The following is a 26,271-nucleotide window of genomic DNA, read 5'->3' as shown; positions in this document are numbered from 1 at the left end:
CAGTTGCATTGGAAGTGACAGGCAGGAACTTCAGTCTGTCAGACTTTCTTAGAACACTTGCTCATCAAAACCAACATTTCTATTTATATAGAAACATTTTTATCCTTTATAAAATATTTTGAGACTTGAGCAATGAAGATTTTAGGTCTCTGAGTAGCTTTCTCAGGCCTTCTAAGCTTTCAAGAGGAGTTTCTTACATTTCAAAATTCTTTCAGTTTCCTTGTCTTCAGATAGCGGTGGTGGTGTTCTTAAGGTAATGCACACTTATTTTTCAGTTACTTAATTCCTGGGAAGACAGGTCATTTGGAAAGGGAAAGATGTGATTCCTTTTGGTGTAAATCAACTGTTCGTAGGGGTATGCTGTTCCTAAGCTAAATTACAGAAGAAGCTGGTAGTGGTGCTGTAATACCACCTTATGAGTTGTGTAATGCATTATTAATGTTCTAGCTTTCCTTTAGTCATTGTTTCTTCTCTTATGTGCAAAATAAATAAAAAAATTGTAAATTCTTCTGTTATTTTTCCTCTATATGACCTGGGAAAACTTTATTTTGGGATTGAGAAATCAGACATAACATAAATTGCAATATGTCATTTATGAAGAAATGAACAGAAAGGGTAATTATGTATTTGATATTTTTCTAGGTATAAGCCTATGCAGAAAGTGGATGGAGTTGCAGATGGCTTCACAGGAAGTGGTCAACAGACAGGCACATCTGTTGAACAAACTGTAATTGCCCAAAGTCAACACCATCAGCAGTTTTTAGGTATGAAAGTCCGTTTTATACAGCTGTAAAAATAAACAAAAATCCATTATTACCATCAATATCAACTYACACAAGTAAAATAATTGCTTATAAAGTCATCAAGGCCTTTTTAAAATTTTTGCTAATAACAGAACAAAAAGATAGTTAAACTACATGTTCTGTGTTGTGAGCCTCATGCAATATTTAATGTGTATCATATAAGAACAAAAAAAATGCAGATTCTGTATTTACATGGTATTTGTAATACTGTATAAATTGTAATGAAGTTGCCATGCAAAGTTCTACTAATTTCTAATGGGTTCCCTCCATGTGCTTTACAGCATTTTTATATTTTTTAAATAAAAATAAAGTGTTGGGGGTTTTTTGCATTGCACTTGGAGGCTAACCACTGTTGTGGTCTGTTTTGAATGTGTTAGAAATGAAAAGAGCCAAATAGTTAAAACTAGATCTCCAAGGTTCATGTTTAAAAATGTCCAATTTGTGTATTCATAGATCTAGCTAAGCATGTAAATTTCTCTGTAGTGGAAAGAAAAAGTAATTAGCAATTTGTTTATGTAAAAAGGCTGATTGGCTGTGTTATTGCAGTAGTAAGCCTTTTGCAATAGGCTTATTTTTGAGTTTGTATTTTGGGATTTTCAAGATCCTTTGGCCTAACTCAGCTATTATTGAAATCACTGGTAACGGAGAGGTAGAGTTAAAATGTTTTGAATCTTCCTTTGCATGTGCCAACCTCCCCTCCAGCTGATGATGCATTTTTCCTTCAAACCAGCCTGTCTCTTGGAAACATTTGTGATAAATACCAAAAGCACACCTTGGCTTCAGTTGAAAATTTAATAGATTTCAAATAAAAATATATTGTTGAGTGTACTAAACTCTAGCATATTTGACTACATAGAAATTCTTCAGTCGAGCAAAATGAAAACTATTAAATTATGTTAATCTTTTATATATTGACATAAATATTTTGCATCATTCTGTAATATTCTGAAAATATTTGTGTTAACTTTTTTTATATAGATGTAGTATGTATATGACATCTTTTTAATGTTACCTGTCAAGAATAATTTAACATTTGCTTTTGCTTGAAAAGTGCTGGCCGATTTATTTACAGTTTTAAAATATAACATGTATAAGACTTTTCTCTTTAAACATTATGACCTTTTGGAATTCCTTTCTTTGTATTGCCCTTAAATGTTTTCTGAATTAAACTGTACTTGGCACCATTCAAAATAGCTTTTTGCCATTATGTTGTCATGGAAACAGATGCATCTCGCGTACTTCCAGAGTTTGGAGAAGTTGAAATATCTTCTTTGCCAGATGGTACTACCTTTGAGGACATCAAATCCCTGCAGAGTCTTTATCGAGAGCACTGTGAGGTATTTCCTACAAGCCATTTATTTTTGAAAATTCATGACATCTAGTGAGGATCAGTACAACGCAGTAATACAAAGCATACTGCAGGCACGTTAGTCATATGTGTCCTTCCCCCAAGACACTTAGCTTATTTCACTGGAATGACATTAGCAAAAAGATTTTTTCTGGAGGATCACTTTACAGGACAAGAAGATAGTATGTAACACATCTGAGAGTGAAATGTAGTTATGTATATGTTTTCAGAACATTAGAGAAAATAGATTGCAGATCATATATGCAGATCTTTGGTTTGCTAGTAGGAAATGTGGGTCAGATTAAATTATCATTTCTTTGTTTACATTAAAAAGAGTAAATTTTTTTTTCTGTTAAAGAAACAGATTGTTTAAGGTGTTTAAGTCACATTTCATATTAAATTTTAAAGATGCTTTCAAACCTGTACTGAAGTATCAAAATAAATAAAATGGCAGGTTTTCCTTATGTTTGCAATAGTGGTAAATGTTTTATATGGGTGAATTCCCTTGATAAATTTATGTAGGGTCTTGTTCATTTCTGGGGGCTTCTGTGCATTTGAATTTGGCTTTATTAGAGTCCRTGTGCACACTAGTTTATACTTCTGGATAATTCATTGATAACAAGGCTATTAAAATGGTTTTTATTCACTTCAGAAATGTAGCTGCCTTTATTCCACTAAATGATGAAGAAAAAAAAGAAGTTATAGCTGTAGTTCGATTTGGAGTTGAAGGTAACTGGATAGAAGACTGTCTGTGCTTGCTTTTTWTTTTTTCAGGCAATATTGGATGTGGTAGTAAATCTTCAATTCAGCCTGATAGAAAAATTGTGGCAAACTTTCTGGCGCTATTCTCCCTCTACTCCAACTGATGGCACTACGATTACTGAACCAAGGTCAGTAAATGTTTCTCTTCATTTACTGCTTATCATGATAATGTAAGAGGTGTCAAATAAAAGATAATCTTAACTTTCCCTTCAGAGTAATAACTTTTTTTCATATGCTGGTTTTTCAAGTTAAATTCATGTTGTCTGGTATTATTGTATAGGCTGGGTGTCTAACTACAGTCTTGCAGTGTACATGTCTTCCATTTTTTTCCTTTGTTTGGACAACTGAAATCATGGTATTCTACCCAGTTCTTTTAAGCCCAAAGGATTGTTCTTATCATACCTTTGTATAATTTATGGGCTGTAGAAGAACTATAGAGGCTTTTTTCTTAATACAGTTTCATGTGACCAAGGTGTAAAGAAATTCTGTTGGATGTAGTTGAGACATCTATAATTTTTTTATTAAATAATGATCTTCAATGCCCATTGTTCTTTTTTATCTGAATATAAATGTATTTTCATTTATTGATTTGCTTCATTTGTTCACACCAGCAATCTGAGTGAAATAGAAAGTCGACTTCCGAAAGCAAAGCTGATTACTCTGTGCAAAAATGAGTCTATTCTGAAGTGGATGTGTAACTGTGACCATGTGATGTACCAGGCTTTGGTGGAGATTCTCATTCCTGACGTCCTTAGACCTATTCCTAGTAAGTTGAACACAGAAAATATTTTGTAAGTTTGTGTGAGTTTGTATGTGGTGATGGTGATGGTGGACTTGGGCCTTACAGGAAAGTTTTAGGAATGATTTTGAAGGATATGGAAGTGTTATGCATCATCTCTCCTTAATTCTATTGGGTAGGAAGTTGTACTGAGAGTTGACATACGCCTTGTATTTTAAGAAAAAAAAATGAGGATTTTATTGCATTACAAAGACCTTCAGCAATTTTCAGGATATATTTTCTTTTGAAAGGTGTTTCTGTCTCTGCATGTTACATGTTTTTATTATTTTTAAGATAAAACTATGCTTCTTTTATGCTGGTTCTAGGATATCTGATAAACACATTAGGGATCTGAGCCAAGGTGCACAGATGCCAGTCAGTCTTTCCACTAACTTCACTGGTTTGTATTTTAAACATTATATAGTAATCTCTGATCAGTCAGAAAAAAGTGTGTATGTGCTTTGTGATTTAATTTTCTGGACGGATAGTGTTTTGTTCCTTATTAGTGGCTGTTGAAATCAATTTTAATGCTTATTAAACCAATGTAGAATTAACTCAAACATTTTTAGTCCAGTTTAATTTTCTGATCTACTGTTTTTTTTAACATATATCTTGCAAGAAAGAGTCAGCAACTGGCTTTAGTATTATGGCCATTCAGCCATTATCAGGAGTACAGCTCTCTTTTCAGTGTTGATTAGAATCCTTTGTTGGTCAAGCAGTGTATTCTTATGACTGGTTTTGGGAGGAAATGAGTTTACATAAGGGAAGTTGAACTCCGTTATAAAGCACTTATTGTGTCACATATATTGTGCTAAATGTTGCAAAGAGATTGTCTATTAGCAATCCAGTATATTCTTTGTAACTCTTAAGTATTATATCCTTTCCATGAACCAAATATTAGTCACATTATAAAACTGAACTAATATTTTTAAAAGATAGGACCTCCTGTAGCCTTGTTATTTTTTCATGGTGTGAACACACCTTCTGCTATACACACTCCAACTGTCATAAGGAGTTCAAAGAATATTTGCAGGTGTTGCCTTGTAGAAAAGTTTTACTGATCTTCCCTTGTCAGTGAAACAAAATTAGGTTACGTATATACAGTAGATTATGCATAATACAAATAAATGTTGGAACTGGAAGTATGGAAAATTCCAGTGTCAGCCATTTACAAAAGCAGTTTTACCTTTTTTTGGAGAAAAAGAGTAAGATCTTAGTAGAGATAGACATAATTTATCTTTTTATCTATGTAGCAGAACAAAGGAAAAAATATTTTCTCAAATACCTGTAGTAATTGACAACCTGTATGCATTAATTTGGCATTATGTTTATGTTTATGTTTCATTGTTTACTTTTCTATCTAATGAAATTCAAATAGGTCGAATAGTAGTTTTAGATGAATGTAGTCTATCTCAGACAAATAAAAATAACAAACCCCACAAATTTAATTGCAACATTTAATATGTTGAATTGAGATTCTGTCTTCCAACTACACCATATTTTCTGATTAAAAAGGTGGAACAGCCATTAAATTAAATTAAATGTTTATATGTTTATTAAATGTTTATATTGGTATAATGATTTTTCATCAAACTTGCTTTTCCCTTTGCCTTTCACTTGCTTTTTTTGCTCAGCCTAGTAGTCTCTGAAGAAATTTTTATATGGTAGCTCTTTAGCTTGTGGCATCTTCCTGCCTTTATTTTATAAGATGCATTGAACAGTGCTAATGCAAGGTTCTAAAAAAGAGTGCCATGTCATTTAATATCAGTGTCTGCCTACACTGGGTCCTTTTCATGCTATTTCTTTCTTGCTAGAATTGACAAAATATTTAGTAATAGTGTAACAAATAACCAGTCATATTTGAATAATTAATATATACTGAACTTGACATTCCTGTTCTTGGGGATGTTAATCAGATTTCTTGATGAAAAAGTATCTTCTGATCCAAGGACAAATTCTTCCCAACAGACTTCTTCCTCTATTTAGTGAACATGCTGATGGTTTTCTGCTTACAGGTCCTTCTATTGAGCTATCTTTGGAAGACAGCTAATGTATTTGCTTCTTTTTATCTTTAGGCCCAGCTACTAACCTGTTTTTTCTATCCAGCTTGCTTTCTTGCCATCTGTTGGCTGCTTTCTGTACCATCTTGTAATGATATTACATACAAATTTTCTCTCATTCCTGTCAAATATTTATTATTAGTATTTTAACTCCTGCTTTTGAATTAGAGTATCTCCACCCATTACAAGAAGTCTAAAGTAAGGTTTAAGGTTCTGTTTGATGGTTGACTATGCCAAGAGTGGAGCTGGGTGAAGTAGACAAATTCATTATCTTCTGTGGGAAAATTTCAGTTCAGAGGAAAGCTTGGACTCTAGAGAGAAGGTGACTGTAAATGACCCGTCAAAGGCAGGGGGGCTTTTTGTTTTTTTTTTCCTGGATATGGGAAGGTATCAAAAGCAGCTACTCAACATAGGAAAAAGTATTAATTTGGACAGTACATGAAGTAAGTATACTATTTTTAAAGCTTTTTATTTTTTCTTGTTCATATTTTCAATGTTTTTCTTTTGCAGAAGTCCTACTGTGCTACTCAGTTGCTTATTAAACATTACCAGAATGGAAAAGAAATGATAATTGAAGAAAAAACTTTTATAGCTTTGTTGCTAACCACTAAGTTAAATTTGTCAGCTGAAATGTTTAGCATCCACAGAATGAATGAAAAATTTCTGTGTCTAAAAAGGCCAAATTCCTTTCTTTAAAAAAAATTTAATGCTGTCCGTTTAAGTCAGGAATAAACTGGATTATTATTTAATAATAATTTAGGAACAGACCAAATATTATACTGGCAAGAGATCTTTTTCCTTTAGAATGGCCTTTTTATCCTTTCACAAGTGACTGAATGGACAGCAACAAACTTGCCTCAGAATTTCTCTCCTAGGCAGAGAATTTACACTGAATGTATACTCACATTGTATTACCCCATCCAGGCAAACAATTTCAAGTACTGGGAAGATTACAAAACATTATTTTTATAAAATTTACATGTCAGAGAGTTTTCAGCTACAAACTAGAGCTTTTGGGGTGCTTATTCAAATCAAATTTTTTATCAGTAACTGCTATGTCAGCATCATTTAGTTTGTGTCTAGTAACATTTTAGAGACTATCAGAATTAACTCAGGCACCAAACTCATCATGTCATTCTTTCAAAAAGTTTACTTGTTTTTATTTATTTATTTATTTATCCAGATAAACTTGAAGAGTTTGGAGGAAATACTTACCTAGGCTTTTGGTAATGGCTGAATGCATACTTAAGGATGGAGTATGAGAAAAAATATGTATTTAATAGGAAGTCCCCACAGAAATTCATGGTCATTCTATACAACACTGATTCCTGTTTAGCTAGAAAAAAGGAAACTTATTTCTTCTGACTTGGAATTCCTTTCTTTTGTTCCTCTTTCTTGCTAGTCAAATGCCTTTCTTAATCAAGGTGTCACTGAGCTGCTTTATTTAAGATTTATTTCTAAAGCAGATTAGCATTACGGTGATGGAAATAGTTTTGTAATATATAGTTTGGTGAAAAGAGTATTAAGTGAATTAGAAGGGGAAACAGTAATACTTTTCTTAAATGACTAAATATCTTTCATACCTTATTTACATTATTCCTTGCACTTGTATTTTCTTGTTCTACAGGTAAAAAATTAATGTGGGTGAATAAATAGTTAATTAGTAAATGCACAGAAATAGTTTACATAGTAGTTCTGTGGCTGCTGTAGTGAAGAAAAAAACACAGAGAGATTTCACAGCAATTTGAGCAATCCCACTTTCTGTCAGTGAAACACATTCTTATATTTTGCTTAAGCACTACACATTGGATTTTGTTCTTTAAAATTGGAATAAGCAGCATCATGGCAATGCTTTGGGCTACTTTGGGCTTACTTGAGAAAACTACAGTATTGCAATAATTGCAATTTTCTTCAGTTTTGTTTTTTAAAAGAAGTACTAAGATGAAACGGAAGGCTGAAAATCACAACAGAAATTTTCAGCAGAGGGGAAACAACTACTGCAGTTACTGATATTCTTCTATAGAAATGCCCAAAACAATAGTTACTGCTGATCATACAGGTCTTGAAAGATAATTAGGAAGTCAGTTCTGCTTCTTAAATCAAAAGTAAAATCATTATTACATAATCTATAGCTGAATGAGGTATTTTAAACCTAGACTAGATAAGTCTTCTAGTCAGTATACACAGAAGATCTCAATGTGGAATATGTAAGTACTGAGGATGCAAGAGATTTCAGGATAGTCACTTTGCTTTCTTTTCATTCTGTTTTTATTCATTAATTTGCAGGTGCCTTGACCCAAGCCATTCGCAATTTTGCAAAAAGCCTTGAAGGTTGGCTTTCAAATGCCATGAACAATATTCCACAGAGGATGATACAAACCAAGGTAACCAAACTTCAGAGTATTCCTTTTGCAATAGCATACTGACTGAACATTAAGATCTAAAAGCAGTAAAATTTTAACTTCTTTGCTAAATGTTTAGGGTGAACTCCAGCATAAGTAACAGCATAGGAAATAATCTAATTCTGTAAAAAAATTAAATGGAAAACATTATTTGAACTACTTTATAGACATAATTCACATATGAGGGCTTATTAATATAGAATATTAAAATGAAGCTAAAGAAGCAAAGGCAAATTGATCTTCAGATAAAGAGCACAATATTTAAAGAGAAATGGACTTCTTCATAGGTTGCCGCTGTAAGTGCCTTTGCCCAGACTCTGCGAAGATACACATCTCTTAATCACCTGGCTCAGGCAGCTCGTGCTGTGCTTCAAAACACTTCTCAGATCAACCAGATGCTCAATGATCTCAACCGTGTTGATTTTGCCAATGTCCAGGTAAAATATAGCTTTAAATAACAGCCTTTTTTTTAAAGTGTTATTTCCTCCATGACTTTGAACTGTATGGTTAGGTGTCATTATTCTGTCAAGAAAGAGATAGAGAACATTTTACTGATTTATGTACATAGTGGCTCAGTCCAAACTCGTCAGCTTACACTTCAGGAAAGCAAGAGCTCAGAACTATTATCTATTTCCATTTGCTGTCTTCAAGTGCACATGGAATGTGCTTATGGAATGTAGAGCACATGTTCTTAGAATGGATATGATGTCTTAGTAATAGCATGAATGATATCTTATGATAAGATCTCAGGTAATAGTATAGCTTCTGAATGTCTCTGAACGCTATTAACTGCACAACATTATCTTTAGTAGAGACTGCTTCATTAAGTTTATTTCAAAGACAATATGGTTCATATACTTTCTCTAAGTGTCTATATTTAAATTTCCAAGATCTCCTGCGTAACTGATTAGATTAGAACTGGTTTCCAGGTTAGCTATAGAATGTAAGTTTATATTTTCATTAGGCTTAAAAAAAAGGTTTTCCATGTCTTTCTCCTCCTTTGAGGATTTTTTTTTTCCTTTTGCTCAGCAAATTGAAATGTTCCAGATCACTGGATATATTTGTCTCTTTTCTTGTGAACAAACTTTTTAACTTATTTCACCTGAACAAAAATTTGGTAGTTTACTAGTGACAGTTTTATTCTTTTTGCGTTTCACATAGGACTTGGAATAAATAACATTTAACACGGATAGTTATGTAACAACATGTTAACTATTAAAGGCTGAGTACTTGGCCAAGATATACTCTAAGTATACTTACAAACTCACTTACTCTAAGTTTCAGGAGTGTCCTGTTAGCTTTACTTAAACTTGGTAACACTGACTAAATTGCTCATTACTGTATGCAGAGTGTGATCCTCCATGTGCGTACAGTTTATGTTGTACATTAAGCAATGTGTAACCTGTTACTGCCTATTGGCAGCAAACAGAACAACTCTTGTTTACATACAAAGCTTTCTTTTGTAAGTTAGATGATAAAATATAGAATAGAAAATGTCTTTGGACTTAACTTTTTCAGAGCAAATGGAACCTTGCATTTGAAATCTTGCTACCTCCTTTATTACTCTATTACCCCTCTTTGACTGTCCTTTCTGCTTGCTGTGCCTTTAGTCCCAGGAAAATCTGAAAATTCCTGAATGTTTTAGTAGAAAATTTTGAATGAGGAAAGCTAAAGAAGTTTTTTTTTTTTTTTAATGAATACAGAAAACTACAACATAGGTCACTGGCATAATCTTTAAGAATGAATTACATTCTGTGCTTTGGTTTAAATATTGTTAATTGAAGAGTTCCATGTTGTGTAACAGGAGCAGGCTTCCTGGGTGTGCCAGTGTGATGACAACATGGTTCAGAGACTAGAAACAGATTTCAAGATGACTCTTCAGCAGCAGAGCACTCTGGAGCAGTGGGCTGCCTGGCTTGATAATGTAATGATGCAAGCATTGAAACCGTATGAAGGAAGACCTAGCTTTCCTAAAGCAGCACGGCAATTTCTGTTAAAATGGTCTTTCTACAGGTAGGATTTAATAGGTTTCTAAAATGTTTTGACTATTCTGTTATTTGCGGAACTGTTCATTGTAGTAAAGCTAACAAATTTACTATCAGATAGTCGTTATCTAAGGAATGAAAAGTCATGTTTTTCAAAAAAACTCAGGGCTGCTTACAGCTCAACAGGAAATTAACTGATCTTTGTATATTATTTTAAAGGCCATGTGTAAATGCAGTGAGGGTAGAATCTTGTCCTGAGTTAGAAACACGTCTTTGGCTTGAATAACTATATGATTGTTAAGCCACTATTTTAATATTATTTATTAAAACACTACAGTACCTATTAGGTAAGGAAGACAAAACTTTTTTTAAAGTGTAAAAAAAAGTAAGACAAGCATGCCATGGTAGCTGCTTACTGAAACAGTTATTCTTTCAAAATGGTAGGCTATATCAACTACTTTCTGAGGCTATCATATATATGTTTCCATCTGTAATTTGTGTTTGTCAATATAACACAAACCTATTTTTTGTAATTTTAAGTTTGAAAGTTTAAAAATCATGGCAATTAAAACCTTTGTACTGAGTATGTGGGCACAATATGTGCTATATTTTTCAGCATTATTTTAGTTAAAATCAAATAATTTTAACACAGTTTTGTGACGTTTTTAACAATTTATTCCAGAAGCTTAGATTTTACACATGCTCAAGTATTCATAGTTGTGCATATATTAAAAAAAAAAATCAAAACAAAACAAAACTCAACCCCTCTGTTTTTGAAAATCTGATTATTACCTATGTAATGTGCTGTCCAACTTCAGAGAAAGGGAGAAGCAAATCATTCCCTGTCTTGGACATTTCTTTCTGAAGACACCATAAATCAGATATTTGCGGGTAATGTTGCTTTTAAGCATATCGCTTTTGCGGTGAATCTTCTGTATGGATAAGTGTTTAAATGACTGATACTTAATTCAAAAAATGTGTATTTTTCTATTTCTAAATAGCTCAATGGTGATTCGAGATTTAACCTTGCGCAGCGCTGCTAGCTTTGGCTCTTTTCATCTGATTCGCTTGCTCTACGATGAGTACATGTTTTACTTAGTAGAACATCGTGTTGCTCAGGCAACAGGAGAGACACCTATTGCAGTTATGGGAGAGGTAAGAATATGTAAGAAGCTAGACTGATAGGTTTAGTAATGAATATGGGTATGTATCTTTGCAAATTTTTTCACATTTATGTGGAGCTGGAGGACGTTTTGTAACACAACAATTGCATATTAGGTCACAAATACATCATTTTTAAACTTGTTTCATTGGTTGATTCTCAGAGTATGGAAATCACACTGAATTCTAACAAGCAATTCCTTGCAAACAAGCTCACTCCTTTAGGAATCTTCATACAGATTCACATACCTAAGCTGGGTGCAGTTTGAAAAATGTTGATCAACATAATACACAGAAACCCCCTACACTTTTTTTAGTTCTTGAGAACTAAATAATTTATGTGAAAATAATAAAAGAACAGAGTAAGTTGCTTACAGGAATCTATTTACATGAATTTACACACACTTAAAATTCCGAGACAAATATTTACACAAGTGAGCAGAGCAGCACCATCAGCTTCAGAAAGGTGGCTCACATGCAAAGTTTGGCCTGTATGATACTGTTCACATGCATGTAATAAAACTAGTGCAGACGTAGCTGGAGGATTGAGACATAGTTGATTTTTGTACATACATTTAAAGATTATTGGTTAAAAAAACAGAACAAAAGTCTTAATTCAGAAGCAGCATGATTTATACTTGCCTGTAGCATGTGGAAGGTGAGGTTTACGTCAGGCCTCTTAACTCCCATACTTCAGCTAACTTTTTTATATTGAGTGAGTTGCTTAAGAATGCACACTATGTGAGGAATTTTCATCAAGGAACTATACTTTTAAAGTTTCGGAAAACGGATATATTTGAAAATATGCTAGATAGTTAATGGGACAAATGTGTAACACTTTAATACTTGGGAGTCATCGTATCATGTTTTATGTTGCTGGTAAGTTTTAGGACACTTTGCAACTTGATTTAAGATCAGATATCATTCTTCCCTCACTAGATATTAAATACTATCATTAAATGTTACAAATAGATGCACTTTTGAAAGAAATTTGAAATGTCTCAGCTTTATTTTTCACATGGCTTCAAATCATGTGGCATGATATTTTTTAGAAAAACTAAATTATGACATTTCTGCTTAGTGACCCACTGACAGTATATTTGGTTAAATTCTGCCATTACTTTCACAGTAAAGTACTACAGAAGTGTAGAGTTACTACATTCTTGTCTTCTTAACAGACATTGTATATGTTAAACATAAATTTTTGGTGCAGTGAGGGCCTTCTAAAAAGTTTCTGTAAACTGAAGATGGATATATTCTTAGGAAGTAAGTAACCCAAAACTTTTGGAGGTGTGAGGGACAGGTTAGAAGTTGTAGTACTCATTATATGCATGCCTTTTTATGTTTCTCTGCATTAAGTGACTGTAAGTGAAATAAAATGAGGAGGTCCAAGCCTATGGTCTGACAAACACTGTAAGACAGTATAAACTGGTGTTGCAGCTGAGAATAGTATTCTCAGTTTCCTCCCATCCTCTTCCTCTAGCTTTGGACACAGGTATTGGCAAAAGTGCTTAGGAGTGCTGCAGTTAACTGGATCATATTTATCCAGTGAAAAATGACCTAATATTTAAAACTGGTTATTTTTCTCTTGGGTCAGTTTTTTCATGTGCTTCTTTTATGAGGTTCCATGAACACTTAATGCGCAAAGCCAAAATAGCACAAGAACAGGTGTAAGTGGACTTGAAAGGGTGGGACTGCTGCTGCTTACACTAGTTTAGTGTTCCTTTAATTACCATCTTACCTTACATCTGAAAAAAACTGGTATCATCAGGAATGGTTAGAAATGTACTTACTTAAATAATGTATTCCTTTCATTTGAGATTAATTGATCAAATTTTGCTTTGCTGATTCTCATTTAAGAGAAGGTTGGAGGATTCAGGGAAGGAAAGGGAGGAAGGTTATATTTCTGACTTGTGAGTAACTGTTTTTGAATATTTGTTTTTGTATAACATTCATTACCCGATTGTAACCTTTTTTCAGCAGTGCCTTTCATCTACCATACAGGTAGATGTGCAGAACTGTAACTGCCTTTAGTGACACACCTTCATTTTTGTTCCAGCACAATGAAAGTCTTCTCAGGGTAATTTTAAAAAGAGCTTCTGGCTAAAATATTGGCAGTTCAAAATGGACACGAGTCTCATTTTCTGGATTTATACAACACAGAAAAAGCTCATTTAAAGTAACAAATGCCCTGACAAAGAAGTCATCTTAAAAGAAAACTTGTATCATCAGATTTAAATTTTACTATTTCAATTGTTGAGGGTTTATTTTAGTTTTAATTGCCTTAATAACAACAAGACTAAGATGGAATGGAAAATGAACTAGTACAGTATGGATGTGGCTGCAGTGAAGATCATGTGCTTGCCTGCTAGCCTCAAGCCATGGGAGCACAGACCCACTCTTTCACAGATACTCTAAGTTCACATTTTCATAAGGCTGTGCAAACACTTTTTATTGTTTATTTTGCAGTTTGGTGATTTAAATGCTGTGTCCCCTGGAAATATGGATAAAGGTAAGCATTTTAATTTCTCCAGTGTATGATTCTGAATAGAACTAGTATATCTCTGAGCAAAATAAGTCCTTATGTTTTGAAATATAGTAAAGCAGTATTTAGAGCTACATCACAGTATAAAATGCATGTGTATCTTATGTGGATACATTAATATAATATATATGGGTACAATATGCTATATATGATATGCAGTATATAATAATGACTAGAAAACTAGATAAAGTTTCTAATAAGAGTATCTTTTAAAAGTGTTTATTATTTACACAAGAATATTCAGTTTTTTACCCAGAATTAGTTTTATATCCTGGTAGGAGAGTGGAAGGGAACAGCTATAGAAAGAAAGATAAGAGCGTGCTCATAAATCTATAGCAAATGACAATGTTTTGATAAGTGAAGATGGCAGAACTAGGTGCAAGCAGTTGCCGAGTAACTTGTCAGTGAAGAGTGCAGAAAGAAGTTCATTATGACCTCTTTGTAAACTCTAGCCCTATTTTACTCTACTTTCTTATATGGACTAGTTGTGTGATTTGGGGCTAAGTCACAAACTCTCTTCAACTCAATTTCCCTTTCTAAAAATAAGAGTAACAGTTCTTGTTTATTGAGTCTTGGAGATGAGAGGCATTTTACAAGTATGAACTTAATGTTTTTTGTTAGCCTTATGTTTGAAATTGCAATTGCTTTTTCAATATGCTGTTGTCAACAGCGTGTAACTACTGTGATCAAAGCTGAGCAAGTTTGTTAAACTATTTGTAGGAGTCATTGACTTTTTCTGCTAAAGTTTAAAATTTTCAGTTTAGGTTTTATCAAATTGCTAGACTTCCCTGTATTTTTGTATTTCGTGTATTATTTGCAAAGTAAAGGCCCTTGTACTGGATTTTTTTGCCTTTGTGCTAGTTTCATGGTGGTTTGTTTGTGCAGATGAGGGCAGTGAAGTTGAAAGCGAAATAGATGAAGAGCTGGATGAAAATGGAGAGCCACAAGCCAAGAGGGAGAAAACAGAGCTAAACCCGGCATTTCAGGTGGACTGCATGCAGCCAGTACTTGAGAGTGGAGTGCAGCAGAGCCTCCTGAACCCGCTTCATAACGAGCACATTGTCGCAAGTACTCAGACTATCAGACAATGCAGTGCCACTGGAAATACGTATACTGCAGTCTAATGTGAAAGCTTCCCTCCCCTTCTCCCCCCCCAGATTACCTTAGCCATTTGGGCTTAATATGAGAAAAGGAAAAAGAATAAGTCCGAAAGTCGACTGTTGTCAAATTTTCGCTGTGCTGAACATTATTTTATTGGAGTTGTGAAACGGAATGGGTGTATGTATTTTGCCAGATATGTTTTTAGAAAGTTTTTTTTGTAAACAAAATCATTTTACCTTGGCCATTCAATATGAAGAGTTTTCTTAGTTTCAAATGTCAAGGAAGATTTTTGCAATGCTTAATGTTGATGTTTTTGTCCTCTTATTATAATTTAATTTTTTCATAGTTAAAAAAACATTTTAATGTTAATTACTAGTTATGATGATTTCATATACACAGGTTTTTAATTAGATGCACTTCTGTGATATATCAAAAAAATGTTTGATTTACACTGGAGGCATACTTATTTGACAGCAGATGTATCAAATCTGTTATAAAAGGTGCTTTTCATTGGACAGAACTAGAAGACACTATTTTGATAAAATTGTGAGTGTTCAGGGGGAATTTTTGTAATAATGCTGGAGGGTTGGGAAGATCTACTGTTTTCTTTCTGTGAGAAAGAAGTGAGTTTAAATGGCAGAATTGTAACAGAATGTGGTAATGCATACGTAATGAACGTACCTAATTATCTGATCATCACGAAAACAATGCAAGCTTCCTTTAAAATCAACAGTTCCAGATAGTATTTGCATACCAGTTCCTCTGTTTTGAAGACTACTGATTCTATATTTGGGACCACTGAACAGGTGCTTTTGGCTGTTGAGTGGTAATGTAGTTGTTAGAAACTGAAGCTGAAAGAGAAGTGACTTGATTATTATTATTAATTTTTAAGTGTACGTGCTACTTATGCTGAACTGGACATAAAGGAAAACATTCCTTTTGGATGACTTTCTTCTATTCCAGGTCTTTTCCTACTAGTGGTTCAGTCTGCTGCTCTTATAAAAGATGATTTATAGAATGCAAGGAATGTAGCAACCTGCATCATTTTCCTTTCAAAAATATTTCCTTGTTCTTAAAGTGGATTTAAATTTTTACAAAAATTAGATAAGGCAGTGTAACTGGCACACCTCACTTATACTTATTCCCAATTGCGTAGAATTTGAATAGGTGGCTAGATGGACCATTGCCATTTAAGAATGTACATCAGGGATCATTGTACCTCGGCTATTACATGGTGCCTTAAAGAGAACTGAAGCTAAGACTTAGTACTTTTTGTTATTCTTAACTCTTAAATTAATTCAACAAGGTGTGCCTGTCATTCTCAAATTCCCTAAGAAGTAAGGACAGGTTACATAGTCTTCAAAAAAAAAAAAAGGATTTTTTTATTATTAAATGATTTTAATATCCCTCCTAGAATGACAATAAACCTATTTTTTCTTGTTTCTAGCTGGATTTCACTTTATTACAGATAAAATTTGCTTGGGAATTTGGAAAGCAAAACTAGCTTTAATAGCAACTTCAAATGTCAAATCGATTGACCCTAGTCCCAAGCATGATTATATATTTTCTAAACCCTTGTCTAGTTTTAATTTTAAAAAGTAAAAAGAAATAAATGAGCAGGTACATAATGCAGCGCATGTTTTCAATTTGTATATTTTGTGGGGTATCAGCCAGATATTACATTTTAATGGTTAAATCTCATAATGACAGTTTGTATAGTCTGTATTAATTGACATTAAACAACTCAGATTTTTCCTATTGAACATTTCATTATGCTTAAAGCAGACACAAGTATTTGCTACATGAAAATAGTGGAAATAGATAAGCAAAAAAGCCAAAAAGGGAAGGAGAGCACAAAAAAATCAACTTTATAGAGAAGACTGTATAAAAAAATTAGGGATTCTTATATTTTGGTTCATCTATTGTGTCTGTAAAATGATCTTTAAAGGTCATATATACCAAATGGGTGAAGAACATGTGAAATGAACAGTGTATTTTTAGCAAACAAGTTCATTGCTAGAGTTACATATGCTCCAAATACAGCTACAGATCAACTAAAATGTACTAACATTATTGCTGTACAAGATTAATTTTAAATTACTTTGCAGAATTTGGAGGCCAACCCATCCTGCTCATTCTATGTAGGCATATTTCTAACTAAAGTCAGTAGATGGTTTTTGCCTCAACAAAAAGTGAAAATGAGGTTTATATTCGTTATTTCTAAACTCATATATGCACTGACTCTCATAATAGATTTTGTTCTCACCTATATCACTCAGTGTGTCCTGATTTTTGCTTAGAAATCAGTACATCTGCATCCTTCACCAAAAATCCTAAAACTAAGCTGTGATAAATATTTACTCCCCTTCATTGTGCATTATAAGATGTTTACAAGTAAAATAAAATGAAATAATTCAATGTTTTTCATCTTCAACTTTTTTACGCTGTAGTACTGGCTTCAATTTTTGTTTGACAAACCTTAAATGTTTTATTATTGTCTTTTATTGGTTTCTTTGTTGAATTTGTTGTTGCTGAGAGAAGAGTACGATTGTAATATGTAAAACTGGACTGCTAGAAGAGGTGGGACCTGAATATCTTTCATTATTCAGCTCCCCACTCCCACCCAGTTGTTCACTGTTCACAAAGTGCAAAGCAAAACAAAACAAAATGAATACAAAGATGGAATGTATTTTATGGCTTCTAAAAGCAGAGTTATCGAAAGAAATTGGAACTATCCCAGGTTCAGAAAACTGAATAGAGTTTGTATTCCTATGCTTATCAATTGATTATTTTAAGTTCTTTAAAATCTTAAAAATTTTTAAACACTATTTTCTCATACTTTTTAACCAGATTTTTTAGAAAAATTACGTTACTGTAAGCTGCTTTGTGTACTTACAGGTTTGAGGGGATTTCTGTTTTGTGAAAACAAAACATTTACTGGAATTTTAATCAAACACACTTGGGCAAAACATTTTGCACACTCTTGCTATTGTTAATAGTCTGGTATTAGTAATGATTAAAGTGCAGAGATATGAATACCTCAGTCCAGATTCTATAATGTGTAGCATGTGGTTGCATTGCCACACCAGCTCCGAAGTCTACTCCTAGTGCTCTGGAGAGTGTCTAGCACGTATCCACAGGGCAGGCATTAGGATGGTTCGTGTGGTTTATGGATTTTATGTGATCTTGACATGGAATCCGAAATAATTATGTTAGAGGCCTTTCCCCCATTAGCACAAATAGCACAGTGAACAGTGTGGGGGAATGGGTATTGTTGAACTACCTTTTCAAAACACAGGGCCCAATTTTCAAAAGTTTTATATGAAAAATTGTTGGTACATTTTAATCTTTCTCATTGTAAATCAGTTTTAAAACTTTTTTTTTTGTTTCAATTATTCATTATTTCTGTGTTTTACTCCTGTACTGTAGCACGCTATAAGCACCTTCTTTTAAAAAAGTTCCATAAAAATTTGGAAAATAGATTTTAATTATTTACCTAAAAATGGCAATTTACAGCATTATTGCCTTTAGTTCAAAAATAGGTGAACAGATAATGTTCTGGTGTACTGTCATTCAGGAATGTATAAGTCTATATACAAATTTAATTTAGAGCGAGGTATTTTTAAATATCTGAAAGACTGCTTTTGTTCATCTTGTTCTCCCTAGGAGACCTGATCTGATATCTTTGTTGTTCTCACTAAGTGACATCTGCACTGTTAAGAAAAACTTTTCTATTAGAGATGCACTGCAATCCAATTTAATTCAAAGTGGATTTACAAAATTAAAGCAACCACTTATAGCCATAAAAACTTGGTGAAAAATATTAGATGTATTAATAATATAAGTAAATTTTGGTACTTAAATATGACAGTAATTTCAGAGTACAAACATTAATTTGAGAGCGCAGTATGAATTTCTGAAAATTGGGCCCTTGTCTCTAACAGGACATCCTCTGTGTATATGGTTTAAAACAAATCAATGAATGGAATTCTAGTATCTCTGCTAATTTGTTTGGTGATTTAAGACAAACAAACAAAAAACTGGAATAGAAGCATAAACACACAGTGCTTAGTTCTAGTATTAGAAAATTAATTTAATGTAATGCCTTGCATTAACCCTTTGAGCATTGTAAGTAACATAATGGGAACAAAGCGTTTTAGATAATTTAATTAGTCCATTGAACATTAGTACTTTGAAATAGCTGATAGTGTTGTAGAGAATGTTTTTTTAATTTCTAAATTAAATACTTGCATACTATACAGGAATGATTTTGTAATAGGAGGCTCGATAGATTTAGGCAAAATATTCACTGCCAGTGATGTGTACTGTCTGATGTAAAACAGTACTTCAGCTCCTTTGTTTTCATAATTGCATAAATATATAAAGAAAATCAAATGTGTGTTTCGACAGACATTACATTGTCTGCTTTAAGATGCCTTTAGAAGATGAAGGTTTAGAAAATATATTTAGACTATTTTGAAAATCTCCTTAGATAGGTTAGTATTGGAATATGCAGTACTATAAATGAGAATGTTTAGGAATAAAAAAAGGCTTAGTGAACCAGAATAAATTTTACAGAATATTTGGTATGTTTGCATTGAAATTTTCTGCAGTCTTTTCGATAAACACGTCCAAAATGTACACAGTTATATTCATATTACTTTTAACATTCAGTCACTGCAATAACGACTAACAACAATATGAAGGTATTTTATTCAGCTTCATCTACAGGGGTGGTTTGGATGGCCCTTATTGAATGTCAGAATTTTAAAAGCAGCCTAGAAATTGTACCAGCCTTTTGCCATGTTAGAAAGCCCCTTTGTTCTTAAAGTAGTGCTCACAAGAACAAGGGAACAAGAGTAGAAGCAAGAGGAGACTCTTTGAAAATACAGGTAGAAATTCCATCTTACTAAGTGAGAGTACTGTACATTTTCTACTGGTTTCTTGCAGTATCAATCAGTCAGCAAACACTTAAGTGCAGCTGTACTTATTTAAGTCTAGCTGAGGACAAAAAAGTCTAATTTTGTTTAGTGAAATTATGTCAGTAGTATAGTGCAGGTAAGTTGTAAACATTTTTAGTCAGTTAGCAATGCAAATTCATGCATAAATAATTAACATAAATGCAATACTCAAAGGGTTTTAATTTAACAACTTTTTTTATTCATAATTTACTGTAAATGCTTCTGAGTTTGCATGCCTTGATCATTGCTGCTAGTGATTTTATGTGCCAGTAGACCTGAGTTTAATTTACCAGTTTAACTTAAGAAATAGTAAAAGCCACTTACAAAGTGACTGCCTAGTGTTTGTTTGAAGTAAAATATGCCTTAGTTTGAAAATGATCATTTTAACTCTCTTGTTTTATTCTGATGTTTTTCCTTTTCCTTTTGAAAAAAATAAATCAACATGTTGGGATTGGAAGCCCTGAGTAGTTAAATATTTGGTAAGAATTGTTCTTGTAGATTGATCATTAAGGGTGAAATTCACTGTAGAAAAGATGATCCGGAACAAGACTATGAGCATCAAATGAGCCTCACTTAAATCTGAATCAGGATAATGTTCTTTGTATATTCTTAAGCACTTCCTTGATTCAGGGTGCGAATATCTTAACAAGAATTTTCAGTACTGGATGAATTTTACTCTGAAATGATAAATGTCTTTGTTAGAGGAATTTTGACTTTGGAGGAACAACCATACATTGATTGGTATTTACCAGGAATTCAGTTCAATACTTTTTGACTCACTGATATCAGCAAGATGTTTTTACATGAAGAATTTTAAAGGGTTGCCCACGTAAAGTTTCCTTCAATACAATATTAAAGTGATTGCCTTGTATTTAAACATTAATTATCCATCTTAAAGTAACCCAGTAAAACAATTTAAAATAGGCCAGAAAAATACCATTTTGTACCAAAGCAAGTTGCCCATCTCCACTCATCTTCACTGGCAATTTGGATTTACAGTTAATAACCAATGAGGCTGTTAAAGAAACTTTGAGTGCCTTTCAAAAACTTGGAAAATTGTGCCTGAGATGGTAAACTTTAATTAGGTTAATTCTAGAGCTACCAATCAGTAATTTTATCATCGCTCAGGGCTTTCTTACCTTCTAGGAAACTTCCTTGTTGCATTTATTTTATACTGTATTTTGTTTAAGTGCCATCATTTAAATTTCACTTAGTAAGTGGCAGATTATTCAGTCCCGCAGCACAGAAACATAATAACACTAGGAAATATTCAAACTTTTATTTTCCTGTTGACTGAATATATTATGTAAATGAGGTAAGCAACTTTTTGTAGATTGTATGTGTGAGATAATGTAATGTTCTTTTCCAGTTTTTGGACTACAGTTGAATATACTTTTTAATTATTTAAAGAAGACATCTTTACAGAATAACGTGATGGTTTTTTTGTATAATGTATTTGATTTTGTAAATACGTATTTCCTGATGTGATTTTTGTGAGAAATGCTAAATCTTTTAGTATATCATGTCCTCTCAAAATTGGCAGGAGCTAAATAATAGTTTGTGGGCAATTTGTATTGTGTACTGTACAATAACTGGGGAACTTTTATAATTATAAAAATATATATTAACTTTTAGTGTGTTGTTTAAAAAAATGACTGGAACATACTAAAGACAGTAGGATTTTTCTGAATATTTCAGACTTGAACTCAGGCTAGCTTTCTTGTGTTTTTCAAAACAAAATTGTGTCTTGTCTTTTAAAATCAATAAATTTGTTTTCTTGTTACAAACATATTTGAATTGCTTCAGTTTTTATATAGCCAGATATTTTGGATTGTGATATTATTGATTTTGAAAGAAAAAATGTTTAAATTTCTGCCTTTTAAATAAGACTGCAAATATTTTTTAGCAGTCACAGAAGTAAATAACAGTGAGTGTGTTTCAGATTGCAGAAGAAACTATTATTTTGAGGTGTCAACTCAGTTAAGTAGCCATCTATGTTTCCAATAGATACAGATTGTAGTATACTTACTAATTTGAATATCAACAATAATTTCCTATTTAGCTAGTTAACAGCTGTCAGTGAAGGGCATGCAGACTTTGGCCTCCAGGGATTATTTGTGTGAATTCATTGCCACCAAAGCCTCCTTCTGCAAGTTTTGGCATAAGTATTAAGCCTACTTCTGCAAGTTTTGCTAGAAGTATTCTGCAATAAGCTAATGCATCGGATGTTTTCACAGTTTCACAAAAAAAAAAAAAAAATCAACACAGAATAAAGGCTTAATCTTATCAGGCCATGTCTGTCATGGGTCTCTAACTACCAGGCACTGTTTTTTATATCAAAAAATGTAGGATGGAGAAGATCCAACAAGTAACATGTGCTAAAATATAAAAAATTACCATTGAATACCAAGATTAAAACAGATATTTCACACAAACTAGAGTAAAGCTAGAAAAGCTGCATCCTAATGCTCAGATTTATTTTGCTCAAGAAGTTCAGCTGTAAGAGTTATGATCCAGTCGTTGCTTATCCTTCCWGTTCAAATAAGGTCCAAACGCATAGCAGATGACAGTATTGGCTCTTGCAATGCATTCTACCAAACAAGACTATAAATTTTCTACCCCGGTGACCACCGGTCAGACCTGTGTTTACAGAATACCTTTAATTGGTTTGTCAATGAAGACTGAAACTTCCTATCCTAGCTGGTGAGAGTGAATGAACAATCACACACACGCGCGCGCACACACAAAAACAAGCGATCTGTAGAGGTACATCCCCCACCCCAGCTAACAGTGTCTGGCTGCATTATTCAGTTCTTTTCCAGTGACAGCGTTACCGGGAAGAGCCTGCAGTATTCAGTCTCTGTTGTTGTTAATATTAATTAAAGTGGCTTAATTAGCTAGGTAATGGTAGTTTAGTTCAGCCTCCCAAAGCACAATACAGATCCTGAAGCATGAAACATGGCAGAAATGCACTAGAAATTCATGAATACTGGGTACTATAAGACATGAGAGTAAGAAGGGTTACAAATGAAGCTGGTTCTATTACTTCTACAGGCGATTTTCTGCACAGTGTTAATAATATCAAAAAAATAAATCAAACACTATACCAAATGATTTTAAGTGTATTTAATTTGTCTTATCTACGACTTTCACTGCTGTTATGCAAAATGTCATACAGATTACAGCTATCCAATTTACATCAGTTGTTTTGTTGCATATCAAGGTCTGTGCCAAAAGCCATTTGAAATATAAAGCCAGTTGTTGTTCCACAAAGGCATTTGACTTGACTAAGGCAGGCAAGAAACCTTGATCCATTTTTGGCACCATTAACAGCATGCCAGAAACAGTTGCTATGCTGAGGTGATGCTGCTGTTCCTGATCTCATTCCAAATTATGCTAAATCCCATTGTATGCATTCTTCCATAATAGCTGCATTACCCACACCAGTATGGCTTTTCTATTCACAAAACAAAAAGCCTCCTTAATTACAGTGTGGTGCTGCTGAGAGTTTCTTCTAAGCAATTTTGTAAGCAGAACTGTTTTACAAAGAACGAAAATCCTGCCACAACATCTACCATCTATGCTGAGTAATATACCAGTTTCAGCTTTCTTATGCTTTTCCTATTAAAATTAATTTTATTAATATAAAGTTTCTGAAAATTTGAACGGACTAAAGAAAGTATGTGGTGAAGTAGTGAAGCCATTATAGGCAAGGCTTACTGTGATGTCTGAAGCAGAAGGAACTTTTCACATTTAACACCAGATTCTGTATGTTCAAACCTACTGAGCAGGATCATAGCTGTAGTTGCTCTTTACAATAAAAGCAATGGGGCTCTGCAGACACAGTGGTCTGACTGGAAAAGACTGTGAAATACAGACCTAGTTCTGTGCTGCAGAACTTGTCATATTCTCAGGTGATTTTTATAAAGAGCAGTTCAGCTGTAGCTGGCCTGTGGTCAGGGAATGCCTGTGGAATGAATGCTACTTGATCTGTTCTAGGCTTCGAAGTCAAAGGAGAGGCTCAATAATAACCACATTGAATAGAATATATTGTAAATATATGTAATATTTTATAAATTTTAAAGATTTCTAGGTATAAAATACATACTTTAGCAATAGGTATTCAAAAAGTTAGCATTTATACTATTAGTGAAAATTCTTTCATAGCATTAATTTCATACCTACAGATATTGCTGCTTTGGTTGATAGCCAATGAAACACAAAACTGGAGTGAAGATGGTTTTCCTATTAAATAAATAAATCAATTTTGAAACAAAAATGTTGCATTCTATACACTAAAGCATTATTTCAGCAAAATGGCTTGAATAGTGGTTCCAGCCAAATTTTGCTGGAATTCATCATATGAAGGACATAATACTACGTGGTCTGAGCCACAAGCCATGAAGTTAGCACATCAGATTCTAGAATAATCCCACAGTTTACAGAGACTGATGCAAATCTGTATAGGAAAATGATCAGAAATTACAGAGGCAAAACATAATTAAAATGGATAGTCAGTTGAAGGCTTTTTTGCTTGCTGACTTGAGGTTTATGTGAAAGCCTAAAAGGAATTGTCAGAATTCCCTCTCTTCTATAGTCCGACTCACACTAGCTGAAATCACTGAAACTCTAAGGAATACTGTTTCTTCAGATGTGTTGTCCTGTTGAAGGGCTTGGTCACTAAAATTGATTTATACCTTCAGAAGACATTCTTGCCCTGCACATCTTTGACAAGGGATTGTAAAGCAGGAATTACCTCAGACCTCTTCCCTGCAAATGGAAAAAGAGGTACACATATTCGGTGCAGGCAGCAACCTTGCTCCATCACACTCGCTGCTGCAGCCAAGAACTGCTCTTACTGGAGTCACAACCGTGCAGGTGTTTGTAGGGTCTTCTTACAGGTGGAGCATGATGCTAAAGAGGAAACAGGGCTGCAAGTTGAAATTGAAGTGGAAAAAGCAGCAAAAACTATTGCCTTAAGTGAACAGGCCTTCTCTGTGGGGTGGTGTCCCCTTATAGGGGTGAGAGGTAGTAATGCTGTTGAAGACCAAGCAGTCAGTGGCACAACCCCCACTGAGGTGAGGTAGTCATCCAGTGAGGATCCTTCTGTGGAAAAGATACTTTGGTCTCCTTGTACATATTTAAACAATTTATCCCTCCAACTGTCCTTGCCACTGTCTTTTTCAGAGCACAATACCAGCTTCCTACCTATTGCTGTGCTTGGTTACTGGTGTGCCATCGGCTCAGTGTCCTTCAGGCTTTCACATCTAGAGGCAGAAGCTATCCGCATAACACTTTCCTGCATATTTGTTGCACTGCTACAACTCCTATTCTGGCTCCTGTCCCATATTTCAGTTATCTACAGATATTTTCTCCAGAGATGAATAAATGCAATCTTGCCTTACTTGTATTTATTCAAAATGTCACTGCACAGATGAATTTGATGGTCCAGAAGTCCCCATTATTTGCCTAGGGGTTAGTTCGGCAGGGGTAGAGCTGGCCTTGGGCAAAAGCAATCCAGCTCACTGTCCAAAGCATTAACTTACCTTGTGCAGGGATCTACGCACAAACTGTTACTTGACTGCATATGCAAGCTGTCTTCCTGCTTCATACAGGGGTAAGTAGCATCAGTTTTTTTCACAGAATAATGAATAGGGGATAACTTTCCTTCCTTCCGAAGKGAAGGCAGAGGGCTGCGCTACTGCGGTGACAGAACTGCCTACAGGCAAACGTATCCAGAGCATTAGTGCAAATAAATGCTCAGCAGTGAGTGTGCCTGTACTCTGGTGGCTTACGAGGCCCAGAGCAAGGCGTCTCTGTGTAGCTGGGAAAGAATCTCTTTTTGGACAATAATCCTGTTAAATACAGTCGTGGTAGCTGCACTCCCTTGCTTTCCAGACAACTAGACACAAGATAGACCAGGTCACCATTTAATTTAATTTAATAATTTAATTGCAGAGAACGGTGCTGACACGCATGTTGCAATAAAGTCTGGGAACTCAAAGAACTGAGGCCCATTTTAACTTTAAACAGCACTTTCTATCCCAGGTCGCTTTTCAAATATTCATTAAGTAAACCTCACAGCGTCTCTCTGACACAGAGGCAAACAAAATTAACCTGGGAGGTTAAAAAAAGGAAAGGGGGAGGGGAGAGGGCAAGGGAAACGTTTCCCAGCAAAACAGCGACACCTGCCGCTGGCCGCTACAGCGGCACGATGATGCTCTGACAAACCAGGCGGAGAAAGTGGGGGAAACACCAAGGAAAAACGCCGAACCGCGCGGGTTTCAGCGAAGCCCCTGGCGCAGCGCAGCCCCTGCGGCCGGCGGCGGCAGCGGCGCCTCGGCCCCGGCCCCTCGGCACCGCCG

The 26,271-nt window shown here is 34.3% G+C and overlaps 1 protein-coding gene across 3 annotated transcripts in view; it reads left to right on the top strand.

Annotated features, from left to right (window-relative positions):
• RFX3 (regulatory factor X3) overlaps positions 1-21,693 on the top strand; it is a 129,127-nt gene extending 107,434 nt beyond the window's left edge. For all 3 annotated transcript variants that reach the window (XM_026059987.1, XM_026059985.1, XM_026059986.1), the window contains 10 exons: positions 643-764; positions 2,028-2,140; positions 2,926-3,041; positions 3,525-3,679; positions 8,038-8,135; positions 8,441-8,590; positions 9,958-10,166; positions 11,140-11,293; positions 13,769-13,811; positions 14,730-21,693. In XM_026059987.1, the coding sequence (XP_025915772.1) occupies positions 643-764; positions 2,028-2,140; positions 2,926-3,041; positions 3,525-3,679; positions 8,038-8,135; positions 8,441-8,590; positions 9,958-10,166; positions 11,140-11,293; positions 13,769-13,811; positions 14,730-14,968 (1,399 nt within the window). In that variant the 3' untranslated portion in view covers positions 14,969-21,693. The remainder of the gene's footprint in view (positions 1-642; positions 765-2,027; positions 2,141-2,925; positions 3,042-3,524; positions 3,680-8,037; positions 8,136-8,440; positions 8,591-9,957; positions 10,167-11,139; positions 11,294-13,768; positions 13,812-14,729) is intronic.
• Positions 21,694-26,271: the final 4,578 nt, after the last annotated feature.

The sequence above is a fragment of the Apteryx rowi genome, unplaced genomic scaffold (assembly GCF_003343035.1).
Source record: "Apteryx rowi isolate R43461 unplaced genomic scaffold, aptRow1 scaffold_163, whole genome shotgun sequence".
Lineage (NCBI taxonomy): Eukaryota > Metazoa > Chordata > Aves > Apterygiformes > Apterygidae > Apteryx > Apteryx rowi.
Note: the sequence above shows the minus strand (reverse complement) of the source record. Positions and strands in the feature narration are given on the sequence as shown.